Source organism: Henckelia pumila, chromosome 3 (assembly GCF_033568475.1).
Source record: "Henckelia pumila isolate YLH828 chromosome 3, ASM3356847v2, whole genome shotgun sequence".
Lineage (NCBI taxonomy): Eukaryota > Viridiplantae > Streptophyta > Magnoliopsida > Lamiales > Gesneriaceae > Henckelia > Henckelia pumila.
The window spans coordinates 63,331,802-63,354,343 of record NC_133122.1 but is presented as its reverse complement, the minus strand read 5'-3'; the positions used below and the strand labels follow the sequence as shown (position 1 = coordinate 63,354,343).

The window sequence follows — 22,542 nt, the reverse complement described above, 5'->3', positions numbered from 1 at the left end:
AGTAGACAAGATGTGAAAGAAAATTTTAGGCAGAAAAAAGAAACGTGTTGCCACTGGCCAAATATAAAGAAGATAATTTAAGTTTTTTTTAGCATATACTGTTGTTACGCTTACGCCCAGGGGCGGACCCACCATAGGGAGAAGGTGGGCCACGGGCCCCCCAAAAATTTTGAATTTTTTTAAGTATATTTATAAATATATATTAATTTTAAAAATATATATTTTATATATTTGGTTCCTTAAATAAAAAATCATTCCGTGTGGCCTAATGGGTAGACTTGTTTCAAATTTTGTTGGAGGCTCAAGTTCGAATCTTTTCAACAAACTTTTTGCTGTTTCCAATTTTTACAATCAATATCCCTTTTATTTTTATTTTTTATTAGTTTAAATCTCTTATTTTGTTTTTACTTTTCATGATAAATAGCGCTCTCTTTTTTTTTTATTAGTTTGTAATTTTTAATTTTATATAATTTAAGAGAAAAAATCTTAAATATTTAAATTTTCTTATTTTTTTCACTTTTCGTGATAAATAGCCTTCTTTTTCTTTATTAGTTTGTAATTTGTAATTTTATATAATTTAAGAGAAACTTTTTTAAATATTTAAATTAACTAATAATTTATCTAAATTATTTCAAAAAAAATAGATTAATATTTCCCACTCTCGAAATAAAAAATTGAGTCGCACGGGTTTTGTGATCAAATTTTAGAAATTAGAAGCAAGATGCAAATAGAAATGAAAAATGGTTTTGTCTAAATTTTGTTGAAATTTTTGCAAACTATTATTGAAATAAAATAGCTAGCAGTACGACCTTCTTCCAACTTTTCATTGTTCTACTTAATTATTATTGTTTTTTAAAAATATTTTTCAACTTAATAAAAATCATATCAGTTGCTAAATTTTGATATTTTAGAATTTAGCATTCGTAATATTGTCTTGATCAAGTGCCTAGATTTTATTTATCTGTATCAATAGTTGGTAAAAACTAAAAAAAAAATTGTTATACATGACCTTATTTTTAGAGTGATACCGCATGCTTATGCTTATTCTTTCAGTTTTTAGTTTCTACAATCACTACGTAATTGTCATTCTCAGCTATGAATATCATCAAAACAAGGCTTTAGAACAAAATGAATGATGATTTTCTCTCCAATACATTGATGATATTTATTGAAAGAGACATTGCCAAAAATTTTATATTAATAATATCATTGAAGATTTTAAAAACTTATAAAACGTCAAATTCTTTTTAGTTAAAAATATATTTGTTAAAAGCAGTGTAATTTTTATCTTTAATCTTTTGTTTATATATTTTAGGCAGCCCCCAAAGCCGGAATCCTAGATCCGCCCCAGCTTACGCCTACTTATCTCGCAATTCGATGAAGGATTTCATTTCTAACCATTCATCCCTGTATTCTGGCATTCTAATTGTATGTTATAACAACTTTAACAAAAAAACAAAATTGACCAGAATATATTATGAACCACATTCAAATCGCATGGTAACGTTCTCTTTTCCAAAAAAATAAAATAAAACAGAAACTAACTTTGATTTTGTCATGATATATATGATTTTAAACATAGATAAGTTTCGATCAAGATACATATCTCAATTTTATAATCTTGTAATTGTATCATATAAATAGGGATTCTCAGTCTCATATGAATAAGAGTTCTCAAATATGAATAAAATAATTCGGAGTAATTATCTAAATGCAACTTTTTTATGGGCCCAACTTTCAATTCTCTTATTTTAATTTCAAATTTCATTTTTCTTTATTTATAATTTAATTTACCATGTCTTCAATTAAAAAAATTAACAATATTTAAATTTATTACATTAATTTTTATGATATTAATAATTTAAAAAAAATAAACTAAAAAACTATAAAAATAAGTATTTATCGGCTATTTTGGATCATTTGAAATTTATTTTAATGAAAATTAAATTACATTAACTAAGAAAATAATATTACATAAAATATTTTTATCTGTCCTGTCTTATTTTCTTATTAAATTTATAACATATTTAATTATTGTAGTTTTTTTTATCTTTTATTATAAATTTCAAGTCAGAATATTTTATTGATCATTAAAAAAAATTGCAATCTTTTTAGCTTAATGATTAATTTTGAATATTTATCTATCAAAATAAAATACTTTTAGTTGTATGTCTAGTGATTCACTCAAGAACTTCATTTTTTATATATATATATATTTTACGCCAAAGGGTTTTTTCGGTTTCATGAAAAATATGTAGTGACTATGCAAACTTTTAGAAGTTGATTTCTTTAGTCCTGATTCTCTGAATGCGGTCCCAAACAAATGTTAAGTTATGATCCAATGAGTAACCTTCCCTCATAGACTCGATAAATAACAAAAAATTTATAAATTCATATTTAAAATTTATCTTTTATATAAATCATTGAACAATAGTGAAATCTTTCTTTAAACTATCTAAAATGAAATTCGCCATATATATAATCTGACCAAACAAGGTCACTAGATCTCCAAAATCAGGAATTGATTAATCATTCATAAAATATGAAGAGTAACTTTAAAATATGAAAAATATATACGATCAATCCAATATTTTAAGGCACATTAATCATTCACAAAATATGATGAGTAACTTTAAAATATGAAAAATATATACGATCGATCCAATATTTTAAGGCACATGCCATAATTTTTTTTTAATTGACATAGAAACCCACAACCGTTATTTTTTGGGTGTACACTGGATAAACTTTTTGACTAGTGCAATAGTACTCTGCAAACTACGATATCTAATTAAACCGCATTGAGCAAGTTCTGCTTCGACAAACTCACTTTAAAAGGTGTTGGTACGTAGGAGGATCAAACTCCTAATTATTTTTCTAAGAGTTTACTTGCTCCGTCAATTCATATACACCTTCAAAATCACATGAGATAATTTTTTGGAGGATCCTAAAGTTTAGTCCAGGAGACATTATTTATCGAAATATATCAAAATAAAAAAAAACTTTTTAAAAAAATCCAATCAAAAAAGTTTAATGATTTTATTAATATACCGGGGTATTCAAAATTAAATTAACCATATGGCTATATTATAATTTTATAATATAATATAGTGAACCAAATGTTTATTTTACTTTGTAATGCATAATTTTAGTTTTTTTAAACTATTATATGTATCATTTTAACCATGGATCCAAGTTATTATAGTTTGATAAAATAAAATATTGTATACTTAACTAATAAGTAGAACTAGTTTTATATAAATCATTACCACCCCGATCAGGCTGGTATATTTATTTTCTCTCTAATTTAGGAATTAAATTGTGTCAGATTTTAATCTCCGCTTCCCGATCATGGATACACTTGCTGAAAACCTAATTCCCAATTCAACTAGGGTTTGGTTTTTGCAAGACAGGAGATTTTCGAATCTCTCTTGAACTTTCTGCCTGAGAAGTAGACGAATTTGTTGAAGGAATCTCGGTGAATCAAAACATCAGTCTTCAGTCAGTGTTCTTCAGTGATCAGGCCTCACTCTAGCATGCGCAGCAAGGACAGAATCTCCTACTTCTATGACGGTTTCTGCTTCTTTTTCTCATTTTCTTCTTTCATGCGTTGATGTGTATTTGAAATGAAGAAGTGAAATGGACTTGCCCCAATCATTTCAACTGCAGGGGATGTGGGGAACGTGTACTTTGGGCCGAATCACCCAATGAAGCCGCACCGGTTATGTATGACTCACCATTTGGTTCTCGCTTATGAGCTCCATAAGAAGATGGAAATTTATGTTCGTTGCAACTTTTCAACTAATTTTAGCTTTTATGTGTTATTTTACTGGTTTATGTTGCTCAAATTTCGTCTTAATTTCAGAGGCCTCACAAAGCATACCCAGTAGAGCTAGCTCAGTTTCATTCTCCGGATTATGTGGAGTTTCTGCAGCGTATCACCCCGGACACTCAGAATTTGTTCCCGAATGAGATGACAAAATGTGAGTACAATATATTGTTGTATTGAAATGTGGCAGACCTTGAACTAGTGGAAAGGCGTCATCATTTCGTGGTTATGAAAACTATGCTGTCTTATTTGTATTTGAGGAAATCTTAGGAAGTGGGATTCTACATGTACATATTTCAGGTTGAGTTACTTTCACATATTAGTCATGAGTTTGGGAAAATATAGTTCATGTGCGTTTTGCTTGTGTTATAGCTTTTGGATCTTACACAAACACACCATATTTCTCGTGTTTTAATGTTTTAATGAATTATCTTTCTCCATCGTATATTTGGAACTGATTTGCACTTCTACTAGTCATATTAAACTTTTTTATTTTTCCCTAATTTTAATGTTATCTTCTACTTAGCATTTGTGAACGACCAAGTTAATTGACAGAAGTTGGAGGCACGTAGTATATTTTTGTTATGCATGTGATTAAAAGCATCAGAGTATACTGCATTAAGAGATGAAAAAACTTTTTTCATGGGTTTTCTCTTTTAGGGAGGTTTGAGATAAGGTCCCGTCGGAGAAGTGTCACAATCAGTGTTTAGGAACACTTATATAAAGTCCACTGCCGGAAATTTCATGCTATCATACTTGGTTAACTACTGCATAATTATTATTTACTGTAGCTGGTTTTTGAGGCTATGACATAACAGGTTTGTTTCGTTAGTGTTGGGGAATATTTGCGGTAACTCGTGGAATAAAAAATTCTGATAACTGCTTACCTTTCAGATTGCTAGTTTTCTGCCTGATTTTAATTCATAAAATAGCTTTGCTTAGTATTAATTTTATCCACCTACTTTTTTTTCCTCCCGTAGATAATCTTGGAGAAGATTGTCCAGTCTTTGACAACCTTTTTGAGTTTTGCCAGATTTATGCTGGTGGAACTATAGGTAATCCAATGGTAATTATTTTCCTCCCAGAGCTTGAAGTTGAACAAACCTTCACTGATCCTGGTTGTTTTTTTGTGGCAGATGCTGCCCGGAGATTAAATAATCAGCTCTGCGACGTTGCCGTAAATTGGGCTGGTGGTTTGCACCATGCCAAAAAGTGCGAGGCATCTGGATTTTGTTACATCAATGACTTAGTTTTGGGAATTTTGGAGCTGTTGAAGTATCATGCCCGCGTGTTGTATATTGATATTGATGTGCATCATGGTGACGGGGTTGAAGAAGCATTTTATTTTACCGACAGGTATTAAGACAGCCATTTAAATATTACAAATGAAGATGCTGACAACATGTCTATCTGATGAACGTTGAGTGTTTCATGCATAATACAGTTGAAAAGAAGATGGCCTCATCAGAAGTTTTTTTATATTTTTTATTGGCGGACGAGTGACATGCCATTTTCACTGTTGGCGCAAATGTAGCATGTTGGACCTGTGAAAAGTATATATATTTTTAATGAATATTAAATGCCTTGTGAAATGAGGGAAGATGAGCTGAGCCTGTGTGTGTCGTGTATTCCACCTTATTATACTAAACATGGAGTTTAACAGTGTTTAGTTGACACCACTTGGCTTCGTTTATTCTTTCTCAAGAACATTACCAAAATTTGTTAGAATTACACACGAGCAGATATTGAACTGAACAACAGAAGATGGATTATATGATGGTTAAGATAAATGTGAGCGAGATAAGTAAAGAATGAGAATGGAGACATTCTCGTGATGAGTTCTGTTTACTTTGCTTCTGCTATGATTTGTTATTCTTTAGTAAATAGTTATAACCCAAAAATTATTCTTTGGTAAATAGATTAACCCAAAAATCCAGAGAAGAATGATAAACAATGAAGTGGCAGTATGCCATAGTTGCAATTGATACTTTGTACTCCTAGTGCCTCCGCATATCTTTTCACCTACATTTGTTTTTGGGTGTTTCTGGAAACTGTTACAAGGGTCTGACATTGATTTCTGCTTGAGTACACTTGTGCTTCTGGAAACTACTATTGCCATGATATGATGTGTATCCAACTTTGATGTAAACCTTAGAAAACTGTTACTTGAGTTGCTTAAAACATTTGTTCAGGCTTTTTCGGATAACAGTTGGCATATTTTGGAAACTTAATGCACCATGTTATTTGTCTCATTGTGTGTTTTGTATTTTAATTAAACTTGCGACATGCAGGGTAATGACAGTCAGTTTTCACAAATACGGTGATTTGTTCTTTCCTGGAACTGGTGATGTTAAGGTACTTCCTCTAGGGTTTGAGCTTTGCGTGTTCTCTTTTAATGTGCAGATATTTTGTTCAGCAGAATATTCAGTGCTGAATGGATGTATTTTAAAAAATTTGGTAATTTAGTTCCAAAGAAGATATTTCCATTCGTTTTTTATCTCTTCAGCGTCTCAAGTGCTCTAAATACCTGGCTATGTTCAGTCATTGCTCACATTTTTATCTGTTGTCTACCATGATTAAAGCTTGGGTGTGAGCCTGACCAGTGTAGATCAAATGAAATTTGCCTTCTATATTTAATACACACCCACACTCTTGCAGATTAAACGTGAAATGTGTGTTTTCCAGGCTTGTCTGCAGAATCTCTAATGGTACCCTATAATAAAAATATTTATCTGTCATTAAGGTGTCAAATTTGTGCATACTTGAATGTGTATTATCCTTAGGTTTGAATTGGAATATTAACTATCAAATGAATTGCGCCAATGTAACTCGTGGAAGCTGTAGACTGTGTTGTGTATATATGTTGTTTTTTACGCTGTTATCATTTAAATTCATTGCCTTAGTAGTCCATAAAGGGCTTTAAAAGTTTTTAGGATACGTCAGTGGTTCCTTTAGCCAATTTAAAACTTGTATGCTTTTTTTAAAGAAGTTTAATGCATTTGTTGAAATAATTTTGAAGGATGTAGGAGAGAGAGAAGGCAAATTTTATGCTATAAATGTCCCGCTCAAGGATGGAATAGATGATGGCAGCTTTTTACGTCTCTTCAAGACGGTAACATTTTTGTAAGCTTTTGTTATGAGAAGTTCCTTTCTAGGAATCGATAAATTTTTGGTTTCTAATCCGTAGTGCTACAGGTTATAACGAAGGTTATGGACTGCTATGTTCCTGGAGCAATTGTTCTACAATGTGGAGCAGATTCACTTGCTGGGGATCGATTGGGCTGCTTCAACCTTTCGATTGATGGTGCTCTGCTTGTAATTGAAACATTTTTTGTTCTTATTCTGTTTTGTTTATTGTCAGTTATCATTCTTTTATGTGCTCTGTCTTATGAGTTACACATTTTCCTCACCAAATTGGCAATTTATTTGGGTATTTACTAGTTGTATGAAATTATTTCATCAGGCCATGCAGCTTGTGTTAAGTTTGTGAAGCAGCTCAATTTGCCTTTGCTGGTACGCTTGTGCTTTGATTAAAATTAGTGGTTCTACAGGTATTTCAGGCCGACTATAAAATGTTTTCTTCTCACAGGTAACTGGAGGTGGAGGATACACTAAAGAGAATGTTGCTAGATGTTGGACTGTGGAGACGGGAGCTCTTCTAGGTGCGGAGCTCCCTAATGGTATGTCTATGGATCTTGTTTTATTTTAATTCTTGCATTTGGTTACTTGTATTTTGAATTTTTTATGTGCATATGACCCCTTAGACGGGTAGACCCTCACGGCCTTCCAACTCTGATGAATTCAATTCAACTAAAATATTTAAGTTTTACCTATTTTTCAAAATGTTTCACTCAATATTTTTTTCGAAATGTTCTGTTGATCAGAGTCTCAGACTATAAATCCATTATTCAAAATACAGTTGATACACAATCACATATTATTTCCAAACAATGATTCTTTTATATAGCCTTTTTCACTCAATCATTAAAACAATATTGCTTGATTATGTACAACATTGTCTTTTAAACTTTATATCAAAATACTGAGAAAAAAGTTTAAATAACTTTGAAATTGAATGTAGCTGAATTGAGTTGAAAACGCAACCAAATGCCGCCATCGTATTCTTCTGTGTCGTCACTATTCTATAAATATCATTAGCATTCTCAAGTTTGAGGCAGGGGTTTTTATGCTATAGCATCAACGTAAGGATCAAATTTATTACTTATTATTGGTTGAGCTTGTTTATTTTGAAGAAACATCGTTTAGTCATCGGTTGATGAACTTTGGTCACTTTTATGACACTGACAGGTCCTTCTCATTTTTAATGACTTCATGTCTATTCTTTGTTTAGTCTACTGCTCTAAGCTAAAATATGTTATTGTAGCATGCCTAGCCTCTGAAATATCTACGCCTTTGCAAGACATGGTTCACTGAACCATCATTATCTTGTCTTTTTACTGCTGGGCAGAACATCATCGTTCATCTTTCCAAATAACCGTATTTTCAATTTCACAGAGATACCAGAAAATGATTATATCAAATATTTTGCTCCAGATTACTCATTGAAATCTCCAAGTGGGCACATGGTGAGTAAACTGACTGTTCTAAATTATTCATATACCATATGCTACTTGCTTGATCGACTTGTAAACAGCTAATACATGAAGCTTTAATACTTATAAACTTTTAAGTATGTGTTATGTACCGTCTCAACCGTATTTTTGTTGATTACAAGAAATGTGCATCGTGGTTTGATGAGGAAGCAATGATGTTGTGGTTTTTCTTATCTTATATGAAATTTTTTTGATTGAACAGGAGAATATGAATACCAAATCGTATCTTAACTCAATCAGACAGCAAGTTTGCGAAAATCTTAGCTCCATCCAACATGCTCCTGGTGTACAGATGCATGAGGTAAGCAGACTAGCAACATCTTCAAACTCAAAACTACTGTTATGCTCGTTGCTTTTGCTATTTCTTTCTGAACTAGAGTATTTGATTTTTTCTTTGACTACCTCATTACTTTTATTAGACTTTTTTTTTAATTAAACCACGTTTTGTCAGCAATTATTTATTAACTAGGGTGAGATATCACATAGTCTGGCTGACTGCAAGAGAGTTATAGATTTTAATATTCGATGTGATATCTATCTTTATCTAACAAGCATGGTGTATCTCTAGTTGCAGTTTCCAAACCATCTTCGTTTTTTTTTTCTGGATCATAGAAGCACCTGATGTCTGATGGATAAAACTGCATTTTGAACCATTTAAAAGATGGATGTATTTATTATGACTGTTTAATCACTCGAGGATTGGAAACTGAAATCTGTATAACATATTGTAGGTGCCACCTGATTTTTACATCCCTGAAATCGATGAAGATGAGCAGAATCCCGATGAGCGTATGCATAGTAAGTAATTGTTGTACTGTGGAAAATAGAGTTTGCTTATTGCTTTTTTTTTTTAATATCTTGTGTTTCAGTTTAATATAATTTTATCTACATACTAAGTGGCACCGTTCTACTGGACTGTAATGTCATTCTAGGACAAACACGAGACAAGCAAATCCAGCGAGACGATGAATATTATGAAGGCGACAATGACAATGATCAGACAATGGATGATGCGTGAGAAGGGTAATGCTGGTTCTGATGATTTTTGTGCATTGAGAGTGCCATGTCTCAATTTGTGTATAGTCATTTTCTGCCATAACTCTCCCTATTGGTATTTCGCCTACAAATGGTTGCTGTAGTACAGAATTTGCGCATGCATCTTGTAGTAATTCACGTTTGCAGTGACAAATCTATCAAATTAAATGTGATGTCTATCGTCCAAAATGTGTTACCCAAGTCTTTATCGATATGTCAATGTTTACCATAAGAATTATCAATTATATATTTTTTAAAAAAAAGATACAAAAAAAGATGGTAAATATCATGTCAAGGAATTTATGTTAACATGGAGGAGAATTTGAAGGACATCAATCAATTCCAAATTGTTGTACTATGCAAATGGTTGAGTCGATGCTAACCGCAGGGTAGTGCCCTGCGGGTGACGTGGCGGCTCATGATTGGTTAAAATCAGTGAGCCCCATGTGGGACCCACTATTTTTGACATGATTGTTACACGTTACCCGTAGGGCATGCGGACGGCATGTACTAAACCTAAATGCCTTGCGGGCGGCATGTACTAAACTCAAATGGTAGTGTCCTGCGGACGGCATGTACTAAACCCAAGTGCCCTGCGGACGACATGTACTAAACCCAAACGGTGATACATTACACTTCTCCCACTCATCAGATGGAGCTCTTGCATCATATTATATGCTTAAAAATAATATATCGCGAACCTGTTGAAATTTTTGGGCGACCACTACGGGATTTTCATGTCTCTCAACAATTTCTCGGTGTTTACGTGATCCTACTACATTTACACATGTTATATATCAATTACAGAATATTAAAAAAGAATCTCTAAGCTATTTATTTTTCTCCCACAGTGTTTGCAAACCTCTAAAATCTATCTTAATCTTTGCTAAAACATCTCAAATTCTGTCTCATCTCCTCTGTACTCGAATTCTGTCTCACACTTAATCTTCTTACCATGAGAAACAATGTCAAGAACTGAGCCTCCCAACTCAAACAACTTAGGCACCTCGGGAGGTGTTGCACATCTTACCAAAGCCCAGTTCAGGTCCTCAAAGAACGGATGGTGTTTAATCTCTACTGCACCCTTCGCCGACCCGAGCCTACTCTCCGGCTCCTTGTGTAGCAACCGTGTGATCAAATCTCGAGCATGAGTACTGATGGATGGATAGTCAGGAAACTTGAGGCTCCGGGACACCACATTTGATACAGTGTCCGCATTGCTTGATCCTTTGAAGGGCGTCTTCCCGTATAAAAGTTCGTAGAGCAAGATTCCGAGCATCCACCAGTCGACGGCACTTCCATGACCTTCCCCCTTGATAATCTCGGGAGCCAGGTATTCGTGTGTTCCTACAAAGGAGTTGGATCGTGCACTGGTGGGCTCAACCACAAGTTGTGGCAAAGGAATGATCTGGGACGCTAGTTCGGATTTTAGTTTTCGGGTTTTGGCTGCTGTTGATAAAAATTTTGGAGTGAAACAAGAAAGTTGCAAGTTTGAGTGGAGGCAAAAAGGGTCGATGCAGCTGGAATCTGAGAGTGGACTCGGTGTTTTCTTCAGAGGTTCGATTATCGGGGAAGATGACTCGAGTAGCATTGGATTTACATTGCATCTGAGAGACAAGTCAAAATCAGAGAGCATGATATGGCCGTCTTCTCGAATCAAAATGTTTTCGGGTTTCAAGTCTCTGTACACTATTCCAAGCATGTGAAGGTACTCCAGGGCGAGAAGGACTTCAGCAACATAGAACCTGTATCAGAACACACTTTTGTATACTATTCAATTATAACTACGATCATAATTCAACACTTAATTCAATATTAATTAACAGGAGAATACTATGTTTAAACTCCCTTAAATTTCGAACCATTCAACCTTTGTAAAGGGTAAAAAGTGTCCTCTATATTTACAAAGTCGAATTTCCGACAGGTGATAAAAACAGTCGGGTTAAAAGAACTGTTTGGCCTAACCTTTCTAACCTTTCTCAAGTTGGATTTCTAAAGCATGCCTCTTTAAGTTGGATTTGCACAAAAACTGTCTATCCATAAGATAAATATTAACTTAGGCAAGAAGCTGATACACCTAAAAGAGAGTTTGGGAAAGGAACCTTAATCTCAAAATTTTACCTTGCGGATTCCTCAGGATAGCTCTTGGTCGGTTGCTTTTGACGGAGAACATGAAGATCACCACCGGGGCAATGCTCCATGATCAAAAATGAAAATTTATTGGTCGTAAAATGAGCGTAAAGCGTAGGAAGGAAGGGGTGATCCAGAATCTCCAGTATCTCCTTTTCTGTTTGAGCCCTCAGAATTTTTTTTCTGCTAGCCAAAGAATCATAGTCCATTATTTTCACTGCAAAGAGGCAGTTTGCACTGATTAGCTCGGAAAGGTATACAGTGCCGATGTCACCCCCTCCAAGCTTCTTTAGCATCTTGAAATGTCTCAATCCCAAGCTTCCGTGCTGATTTTGAACCGAGTTTATGGCTTCCCATCTCATGTCCTGTGACATGTGAGGTCGATAGCCACTGCGACTAGATACACTTATATAGCTGTCCTCACTGTGACTAGTCGTGCTGCTATATTCCCCAATGCTACTTTTGGAGCTTTGAGAAGTCTCTCCTTTTGCCTTTGACATTGATTTTTCACAAGCTTTTTTCACCACAATCTTTGGTTTCCGAAAGATACGAGGAATAGGGTCATTCTTGTTTTCGTTAGAGTCCACAGATATTGCACCAGATACCGGGTTCTCATTACTACTTGATTCTGCTCTCACTCCATCCAATTCTTCACACCTGTTTTCCAGGATAGAATCGGCATTGCGAATATTGCTGGCCAAAGTTGTAATATTCAAAGTTTTCTTTTTGACAAAGATTTGGCTTCTTGAACCTTGTCTGGTGAGCTTGCTTTCCTCATTAAAGATTGATGATAAAGATAAAGGTAGCTTGTCTTGGTGTATCTCCTGCTTTCGCCTCTCCAGAATCAAACTCTCATCTGAGAGTTTATTCTTAAATCGGGTCGCAGCTGATGAACATGGCAATTCCAATTTCCTGTTCTGCTCAAATTCAGCTTTTGAAGTTTTAACAGTTGATTCATGTCTAGTTTCCGGTACTAAAGATATCGCCACTGAATTCCCTTTTCCATCATCAAGTGGTTGGCTCGGCGAAGCTGATGGTCTGGACACTCGTTTCTTCACTGCTGCCATCTCAGATGCTTGAGAGATGCATAATCCTCTCAGGGCCTGTTTCAAACTCACCGGTTCTGTAATTCCAATACCCACCACTTGAGAAGGGCCGCCTCTCATCGGTCTTTTCATAGCACTTCTGTGCCAAGTATCTCTAGATTTTCGCTGGTGTGGACCTAAATCTTGAAGAGAACTCCCAATGTTTATCGCTTCAAAAAGTTTGTTAATGTCATCCTCGATAGAATACTTCTTTAAACCCTTCCCTGAATGATGTTTTTCAACATTTTCACTGGCTCTAGAATCTGGATCGTAATTTTCTATCAGCTCCATTATTTCATGGCTAATAGGCGACACACCTCTGCCAAGAGACATCTAAAACAATAAAAATCTGATGCAGCAGCAAAAGCTTATTATCTCAACTGATTCTCGGACATGAACACAAGGAAAGAAGAGATCCAGCTAGTGACAATCAAACCAATACTATTGCCCATGAGATTCCTTATTCCTGCATTGAGGAGAACACAAGTCCATGGTGGTGCGAATTTTCGCCAGCTGAATTCAATTCACAATGTATAATTGATTAAGTGAAGTTAGACAAATTTTTACATGGAAGAAGATTAGAAAAGCAGATGTCATGGTTAGAACAACCAACCATCAAGAAAATCTTATTGGAAAGCCATGATAATAGTATCTAAGAATCTAGACTTCATACTTGCAGACTAAAAGATTTCAACTTTGTTCCCATTAAGTACTGTAAAATTTAAGAACTTTGATAAATGGCAACGCCAACGGCAAATATCTCATCCGCAGGCTCAAAAATAATAAATATTTGCAACAGCAAAAATTCAAGAATCCCTAAGTAGATCAGGTGCATCAATAGAAATCTGTAGGAAACTACAAACAAGACCATAATAATAAATAAAGCTGAGACATATGAGGGGGAAAAAAATACCTCAGTTGAATTGGAAAATAGTATTAAAAATCTAAACATGACTGCGTAAACCCACAGGCGAGCCCATCTAAATTATTTTTCATATTTCATCGTAGAAAAAAAAAAAGGAAGAAAGAAAGTAACTAATCGTTTGCATTTATTTCATGTCGTCTCCTTCACTACCAGACCAGTAACACTGATAAATCAAGACACGTGGACCACTTTGTTGACCCACAACTATCAAAAACAAAAGGGAAAAAACAAAACAAGCAACAAACTAAACAAGAAAATCCAAACAAAATCTACCGTATACACCAAAAAACTCATGAACATACACCAAAATAGACCGATAAAAACATACAAAAAGAACCGGAGAAAGTACCTTGTAAAGGGATCAAAGCACCAAGAACCAAAATTCACCCTTTTTCTCTGTATCCCTTCTCTCTACGTGATTTGAAAGTGAAATAAAACCGAAGAGCAAAGGACAAACAAGAGACCAAGAATCTTTGAAAAAGATGGTGATTTTTACTTCAAATAAGAACACGAGAAAGTGAGGCAAATAATGCAAAAAATAAAAAATAAAAAGAGGGAAACAGGCAGTGTAATCTGTAAAGTAGAGGGAAAATGAACAAAGATTTCTTGAGGTAGATCACGAGAAGAGGCACTGTTTCTTTTTCTTTGCTCCTGTTTGATGAATGATTTTGGCGAATTGGGATGGTCTCGATGTGCTGTGTTGGCACCAAAATTGGCGCAAAAGTTGAGTTGAAAATTGGTAGCTAATCAATTCAAGACGTGACTTGTGTCAGCAATGTAAATTTCCTCTAATAGATTTTCTGTTCTTCTGTTTCCAAACATAGATACAGATTAATATTCATTTTTATACGTGAATGGTCAATAAAATATCAAATTGATATATAATCAAATTAAAAAGTTAAATTTATCCTTAATATAAATTTGTCCAATTATTATTATTAAAATTTGATTAGATACATAATTTTATTTTAAAATAGATTGATTGATTGATTGATTGATTTTATAAATATCATATTCATCTAAAATTATCAAAAAAAATTATTTTCAACTCGAATTATACAACATATATCACAACTTGATTTAAAACTTTGTAAGTTTATATGTTTTACTTGTGTTTAATTGAATTTAAATATAATTAAATAAATATATATTTATTTTATTATATTTTGATATTAAATATAATTTAGTGGTGTATATTATTTATTTATTAAGTGTGGTTTTATTAATATATAATTTTATATCAATTTTTTTTAAAAAAATGGATAATTATTTAATATAGATAAAAAATTACAATTTTATTATATATTTACTAATGTTTACAAAAATCATATTTAAATAAATAATTTATTGATGAATAAAATATAAATATTATAAAAATAGTAAGATAATTATTTCTTATAATATTTAAATCTATACACATTTTTTTTTACACTTTTATTCAATAAAAATTACTTTGAAAAATAAAATGTGAACTTATTTGAATTTACAAAAAAATAATTGAACTTAAAATTAATTTAATTAAATGATAAAATCGAATTTTTAGTTAAATCTTGTACAAATTAAACTATTTTCAATAGTTCATGCACCAATTTGACATTTTATCAATAGTTCGTGTTATAAAATGAATTTTACTCTATGGATATATATATATATATAATATCCACAATAATTGATATATATATATATATTTACGTTGAAACAACAGTCTTTACAGAGAAAATCAAGAATCAAACTCATGAGTACTAGTCAAATGTCACATACTCCACCAACTCAATTAGATATTTAAAAGCAATAGTTGATATTTATTGTTGATACAAGTAGGTTAGTTAAATAATTATAAATCGTTATTTTTTAATTCTTGATCTTAATTGAACTTTTTTTATTCATAATCTTCTTATTCTCAGAGAAATACGTGGTACTAAATGTGGCATATTATTTAAATTTTCTGATAAACATATAGTTATAAACTTATGATAAAACTGAAATATCTGGATTATATCAACAAAAAAAAAAACTGGAACAACTATCAAATTATAATATTGTACTACAACATTTATGCTGTGTTTGGTTGGAGTATTGTTAATCCCCCGACATAACTTATCTCATCCAATCCTACGTTCTTTTTGACATATTATTTATTCATCTCTTAATTATTTATTTTACATCAATCAAATCATTAATTATTTATTTTACATCAATCAAATCATCGAATTCAAATTACTATATTATCCCTTATAAATAATATTATTTTATATTTTATTTATTGTTAAAAGAACAAAATGGTAATTTATCATTTTTATATATAATTTAATCAATCAAATCAATAAACTATAATCTATCAATCAAATCAAATATTATATTAACTATCATTTCTAATTTATTTTTTATTACATTAAATTATTTATCTATATATTATCAATCCTATCACTCGAACCAAACTGAGCCTTAAAGTTGAGAAAGTAGTATAGACATGTAGTTGATTATTTGTAAACTTGTTATCAAAATTATATATATATCTATATATATATATATAATATTATGTTAAATCACTAAAGATGAAAAAAAAAAAAAAAAAACTCTCATACATATATCTTAGTTTAATGAGAAAGAGTATTTGTACAAACTTTTTGAATATTGGTTAGATTTCTTGAAACAAGATACATATTTAAATTAAACCAATAAAATCATATGCACGATCTAGTTTGCAGTCATAATTTAAAATAAATGGTAATTTTTTATAAATGAAATTAAATTTACTTTTTTGAAATATGTCCCATCCATTAGATTTATGAATACGATCCCACATGATACCATACAAGGCGTGCATTTTGTCAACCCATGGCCACATGAGACTATTCTTGAAGTTAAAAAAGATATTTTGTTATTTTAATTTAATTATAATCTCAAATTTCAAATTAGACATTTTCGTAAATTTCAAAGTTTACTATTAATTAATTTTGTTAACTTGATGTTGATTATCAAAATAAAGTTAATATGAGGGACGCTGTATTTTATATTATATATTAATTGTTGTTGTTGTTAATAAAAAGTAAATTAATTTTAGATTCTACAAAAGAAACGGGGTAGCTTTATCAAGCACGCTCATAGAACTGAGATGACAACCAATGTTGATAGCATACCTTCTTCTCTTCCTCCTCTCGTTCTTCGAAACTTTTTTTAATATTACTTTAATATTTCAACTGAAAAGTTATAGACTATATATATACGATTAATCATCGGCGGGATAATACCTTTTTTCTTGTTCATATCGTTGGGTTCTTAAACAAAAACAAAAAATATATCATTTTGGTACCTTTTGTTATTCGATTCTTAAACCAAGTCCATGAATTAATTGATTTTGATATTTTTTGTTGGCGTGGGGAAATGATGTTATTTTTTTGTGTGTATTAGATAAATGCAGCAGTCTACAAACAACGTAAGTCAGATAAATGATCATATTGGGCGAGTCGTGTACAAAAAAATTCGTCTGATGAAGTATTGGTGAAAGAATCGAACACATGCATGATCTAAAGTTCATAATCTACTCCATCAATTTGAACACATTCTCGAACATTTTGATCATTTTTAATGCTGCCATTAATTAGTTGTTCACTAGAAAGTAGTAATTAGCGGAAATAGTTCTAAAAAGCATGTGCCCAATTTCTGAACAAATTTTGGTATTTCCGGCCTAATCATGCTAGTTCTAAGTTTTCATTGTTCGGAAATAAAACCATTTCGATATCTACTATTTGATATAATGATATTGTTTTGGTCCCTTTTCATTAATTTTTAATGATAAATTAATATCGCGAACCAAACTCGCCTGATATTAATAGCTAGCTGGTGAGATATTTTTGGCGTATACCAAAAAAAACGAACAAATTAAGTTTTACGGACCTAAACGATTAGATTCTAAAAAAAGTAACTAACCATGCACGGTTATGAATTTTTATCCATCAATTTTCTTATAAGAGTGTTTTTTCATAAAAATATGAATAGTATAGAGAAGGAAATTTTGAAGGAAAAAAATGTATATTTTATAGACCAAATTAGTTACTATATTGGTATCTTTCGTAATAATAATAATATCATTTTATAATTTACAGATGAATTATTAATTAAAATTATTATTAGTTACAGGAATAGGAGTAGCGTCTAAGCGTCGAGATGATTGGAGTTGCGCTTTAAGGCAAATTTTGCATCCAATCACTTTTGAGAGTATTCTAAAAAGCTTGATTAAGTCTTGCTTAAGTTTGAAATTTCTTCAAAACACTTCGCTCGGCCAAAATCGGTAAAAAAAAAACGGTCAGACATATGTTGACCATATCAAATACTTAATTAATAAGACAAAAAATGATCATAAGTTAACAATTTTATTATTAAGTAATTGTTAGCAATATTAGAAATGTACAATATTTGATGGTTAAGTGTAGCGATGGTGTGAATGCAGTACATATTGAGAGATTTTACAGCTAATGTTTTACAGTAGCCCAATTAATTTAGTTTATGTTCGATGACACGTGATATGAAATAAATTGAATTAGAATCTCGCAAAAAATTAATGCATTACACTTGAACTTATTATATTTTTTCATTATTTACTCGGTTAATTTGTTTGAGATGACTAAAATTATAGTTTAAATTAAAAACGATTTTTTACGCTTAAGCTCGTAGTAATCACACTTAAGCTTAAAAAATTTGAAGCTTTGCTCTCATGCTTCAACGCACTTCAGCCTTTTTAGAACATTGCTCCTAGTAGATGTTTTAACATCACTAGTAAAATGGACACGCACGTGTATGTATAATATAATACTAGTGTATTGATGCACACAACTATAATATTTTTATAATTAATTTTATTATATTCAAATATAATAAGAGTAATATCATAATTGTAAAAATTATCGAGTGACTAAACTGTAATTTGAAATATCGAAATATAAAAAAAACAAAATGAAATAAAAGTGTAATATATATATCACATAAATGAAATTTTGGAAGAAAAAAAATAGTGTCTAAGGGACAGATTCTTTATATATTAATATAGGGGAATATATGGAGAAACCAGGGTTATTTTTTTAATATATATATACACACACACAAAGTTTTCATCTGTTTTGTGGGATAATTAATTGAAAATAAATTAACAATTTTTTGGAGCATATTTTCAATTTTTCTGAATAAATTTTGAATGAAGTAAATAATTGTAAATAAATTAAATGGAAAATAAGGATTTACGTTGCAAATTTATGGTGATCACACCAACATAGTTGATCTATAGCACTCCCTCTTTATGATATAAAAAAATAGATATTGACGTTTTAATTCCAAAATAAAAAAAGTTCTTGTGTTATTAATTTATGTGCCGGACATAAATTGCAATATGATCGAGCAAATACTACCACAGAAAATCAACTAAAATATGTCTATCAATTAAGCTCGAATAAATCGCAAGTGCACGAGTCAAGTAATAATATAGTGTACAAAGTACGAGTATCGTCCCACAGAGATTGATTTGTGACAAAATTACTCAAGTATTATTTTTTAGTTAATTAAAATGATAAAGAGAATAAATTAATAACTAAAATAAAAAGAATGAAACAAAAGCAAAACAAATAAATTAAGTTCAGAAAATAAATAAACGATTGTTAGGATCTCGGTTTACCTACCCCTTTTTCTTCTCTAATGATTGAAATTCGGTTCTCAAGTCATGCTTTTGACGGAATTCCCTAATCTATCAATATACTCTGTCGAGCTATATTAATCTAATTAACAAATTGCAATAACCAAGTGTCCTTGTGTTATTTAATAATTGCAATTGCATTACGATTTGTGGAATCCTCTAGCTTTCGACCTATTGGACTATGACTATCAACATGTATCCAACCTCATATGTCTATGCAAGTTGTAGATTCATGGACTATATTACCCTATCATGTTATAAAATCTCCTTTCAGTATAAATTATAACACATAAAATCAATTTGAAGTTGATCAATCTCCAAATAATCAATAAAAACAATAATATAATCAAGAATGCATAAAAACCAAATTTAATCTTCAAGAAGAAATCAAAACAAAGTTTTGGGGGTAGGATCCCCTAAATCCCAACTAATATAAAAGAAAGAAGAGAAAACTAGTGTTGCGATTCTTGAGTTCTTCAAGTTTCCTCCCTCTCACGTTCTTCTCCTTGGATGGCCGCCTCCTCCTTTGCGTTTCTGATGTGTGGAACTTCCGAACCCTAAATTCTCCACCCCTTCTCATGTTCTAACTCTCTCCCTTAAATATGGGTTCAAAAAGCCTATAAAATAAAGCCCCAAAAAAATCGCAACTTTTAATGTTAGAAAATTAATATTTTTTCAGTCCGCGTCGCGCCATGGCGCAGAAAAGTCACGCCATAGCGTGAAAAGTTATGTCTTGATTCTCAAATTTTTACCAGTTCACGCCATGGCGCAGGAAAAATCACGCCATAGCCTGAAAAGTTCTGCCTCCAGTTTTCAGCGCGCAGTTATCCTGAAAAATTCATATCTTCAGTTCTAGCCGTCAGATTGACCTAAAATTTGGACACCAGCTTCAAAACATCTTGAACTTTATTCTGAACGGTGAAGATCGGATTTGGATCTCTTTAAAATTAAATATTATTTTTCTACCAAAGCTGCTCCATAATTCACACTTCAAAAATCCACTTTCCTACAAAATCAACACGAGGAGTGAAATACACACACATGCACTTAAAACACATAAAAATACATAAAATAAAATGAATGCACACAAAATAAACATAAAAATAACAAGAAATAATGCACACAAAATGCACTTATCAACACCCCATACTTAAATCTTGCTCGTGCAAAAACAATATGCAAACACAAAAATAAGTAAGAATGAATCATGAATGTGCACAGCCTCCGAAAAGTTCCCACATTCAAAAATTTAAAACCACAAAATTTTGATTGTTCACAATACACTATCAGTTTAACGTAAACGTGTGTGTGTGCCATGTTATTCCAGTTTCGTGCAACTTCAAAAGAATCCATCCTAAGAATGTTTAGCGGCCTATGACAATTCAATGCAAGTATACAATCCAGCACTCCTTCATCCCAACAATCCCAAACAAAACATGCATTCTCTTGAGAATAATTACGTACCTCTGGATTTTGCACCCGGTTTTTTTCTAAGCCCAATAATTACCCGCAAACTTAGCTATAACTAAGATAGGATTCGAATTTCAATCCCCTCGTCTATAGCCCGGATGGAACTACAATCTCATTTATCCCGCAAACTTAGCTATGGAAAATTGATTAGGATTTCAATCATTTTCCAAACCCGGATGGAATTGTTATTTTAAAATTTGTTTAAAAAATTTGTATTAACCCATGGACTCCGCATACTTAGTCAAAAACAAGGGATTATGATTTCAATCCCTCACTCGTAACCGGGATGGAGTTAATTTAATTTTCAACAAAAGTTTTTTTTTCAAAAAATTTATAGGTACCCCCAAGATCACACATGCAATGTCTAACAATCATCAAGAATCCAAAGACACTATCATGATCAACAAGCATCTATTGTCGTGCAATGGTCAAACAAACACGAACTTCATCAATTACTTCGCTACACTACACCAATATAACATGCGTGCTTAATATGATTCACGATTCAACCAACAGCTTCTCATGTTCAATCAAAAGCAACATTTTTTCAAAAACAATTTTTTTCAACTCTATCATCATCGGCTAACAGTCATCATTCTACTTATTCACATAACACAAACACAAAATATAATGATATGTATGAATACGAACTATATGCAATAATCTAAACCATATGAATGAAAAACATAATGACGAACGAAACAAAACTAAATAACATCACGAACTATATGCAATAATCTAAACCATATGAATGAAAAACATAATGACGAACGAAACAAAACTAAATAACACCCCCTCATACTTATCCAAAGTATTGCCCTCAATGCTCTAGAACAATGAACAGAATGAGAAACGAACAAATTCAAAACAAAAATAAACACAATGAAAACAAAATAACACTCCCCTGGTCAATCATCATGGTGTATATCCATCTGCCGCTGCTGCACCACATTTCTTAGGCCATCAATATTCTTATATATTACCTTGAAAATCCAAAAATTGAGGGATTAAACATGATTAACTCAACACGAAACGACACTAGATAAAAAACTGAAATTAAATAAACAAAACAGAAAGAATTAGAATTCTTGGGTTGCCTCCCAAGTAGCGCCTGATTTTCAGTCCTTGGCTCGACCCTCAGAAGCACTAATCAAAGAGCGGTTGACGCCCAAAGTAAGTGTCATATGACACCACCAATGGGTGTTTGTTCCATGTGCCCTCAAGCTTGACCAAATAAATGTGGTTTAAACTCGTCACCTCAACAACACCCCATAACAGCTGGTAAACATGAGAAGAGAAAATCTCTGTTGGCTCTCCATGTTGTTGGGTAAAACTCATGAATACTTGTCGATGGATCATCTCAAAGTATTACGCCAGATGAATTCCTGCAAGAATAGAATATACAACGATAGATCAAGCAGGAATAAAATAGAATAAATAAAAAAAAGAAATTAACTAAAGAAAATAACAAAAAGTAAAATTTGTCTATTTCAATCCCCGGCAACGACGCCAAAAACTTGGTCGAGCAAATACTACCACAGAAAATCAACTAAAATATGTTTATCAATTAAGCTCGAATAAATCGCAAGTGCACGAGTCAAGTAATAATATAGTGTACAAAGTACGAGTATCGTCCCACAGAGATTGACTTGTGACAAAATTACTCAAGTATTATTCTTTAGTTAATTAAAATGATAAAGAGAATAAATTAATAACTAAAATAAAAAGAATGAAACAAAAGCAAAACAAATAAATTAAGTTTAGAAAATAAA

At 32.0% G+C, this 22,542-nt stretch overlaps 2 protein-coding genes across 4 annotated transcripts; one reads left to right on the top strand and one right to left on the bottom strand.

Annotated features, from left to right (window-relative positions):
- Window positions 1-3,276: 3,276 nt before the first annotated feature.
- On the top strand, window positions 3,277-9,680 carry LOC140890681 (histone deacetylase 9). 2 transcript variants are annotated; one of them, XM_073298646.1, is made up of 14 exons: window positions 3,277-3,573; window positions 3,670-3,726; window positions 3,866-3,983; window positions 4,810-4,884; window positions 4,966-5,185; window positions 6,121-6,184; window positions 6,849-6,941; window positions 7,025-7,133; window positions 7,293-7,342; window positions 7,419-7,509; window positions 8,345-8,415; window positions 8,645-8,743; window positions 9,174-9,240; window positions 9,375-9,680. In XM_073298646.1, the coding sequence occupies exons 3-14, from the start codon at window positions 3,974-3,976 to the stop codon at window positions 9,458-9,460; spliced, it is 1,035 nt and encodes a 344-aa protein (XP_073154747.1). In that variant the 5' UTR covers window positions 3,277-3,573; window positions 3,670-3,726; window positions 3,866-3,973; the 3' UTR covers window positions 9,461-9,680. The 2 variants fall into 2 exon arrangements, with proteins under 2 accessions (XP_073154747.1, XP_073154746.1); XM_073298645.1 differs by having other exon boundaries at window positions 3,670-3,782.
- Window positions 9,681-10,213: 533 nt separating this feature from the next.
- Window positions 10,214-14,333, bottom strand: LOC140890680 (serine/threonine-protein kinase D6PK-like). Of its 2 annotated transcripts, none has more exons than XM_073298643.1 (3): window positions 13,967-14,333; window positions 11,599-13,205; window positions 10,214-11,222 (listed from the first exon to the last, which is right to left on the bottom strand). In XM_073298643.1, exons 2-3 carry the CDS (start codon window positions 13,023-13,025, stop codon window positions 10,364-10,366), a joined length of 2,286 nt encoding a protein of 761 aa, XP_073154744.1. In that variant the 5' UTR covers window positions 13,026-13,205; window positions 13,967-14,333; the 3' UTR covers window positions 10,214-10,363. The 2 variants fall into 2 exon arrangements, with proteins under 2 accessions (XP_073154744.1, XP_073154745.1); XM_073298644.1 differs by lacking the exon at window positions 13,967-14,333 and adding an exon at window positions 13,606-13,683.
- Window positions 14,334-22,542: the final 8,209 nt, after the last annotated feature.

Coding starts and splice junctions, on each gene's coding strand:
- LOC140890680 (XM_073298643.1), bottom strand. CDS start 13,025: ATGTCTCTTGGCAGAGGTGTGTCGCCTATTAGCCATGAAATAATGGAG. Junction 11,223..11,598: donor TATCCTGAGGAATCCGCAAG/GTAAAATTTTGA, acceptor GTTCTGATACAG/GTTCTATGTTGCTGAAGTCC.
- LOC140890681 (XM_073298645.1), top strand. CDS start 3,537: ATGCGCAGCAAGGACAGAATCTCCTACTTCTATGACG. Junction 4,885..4,965: donor TTATGCTGGTGGAACTATAG/GTAATCCAATGG, acceptor TTTTTGTGGCAG/ATGCTGCCCGGAGATTAAAT. Junction 5,186..6,120: donor GCATTTTATTTTACCGACAG/GTATTAAGACAG, acceptor TGCGACATGCAG/GGTAATGACAGTCAGTTTTC.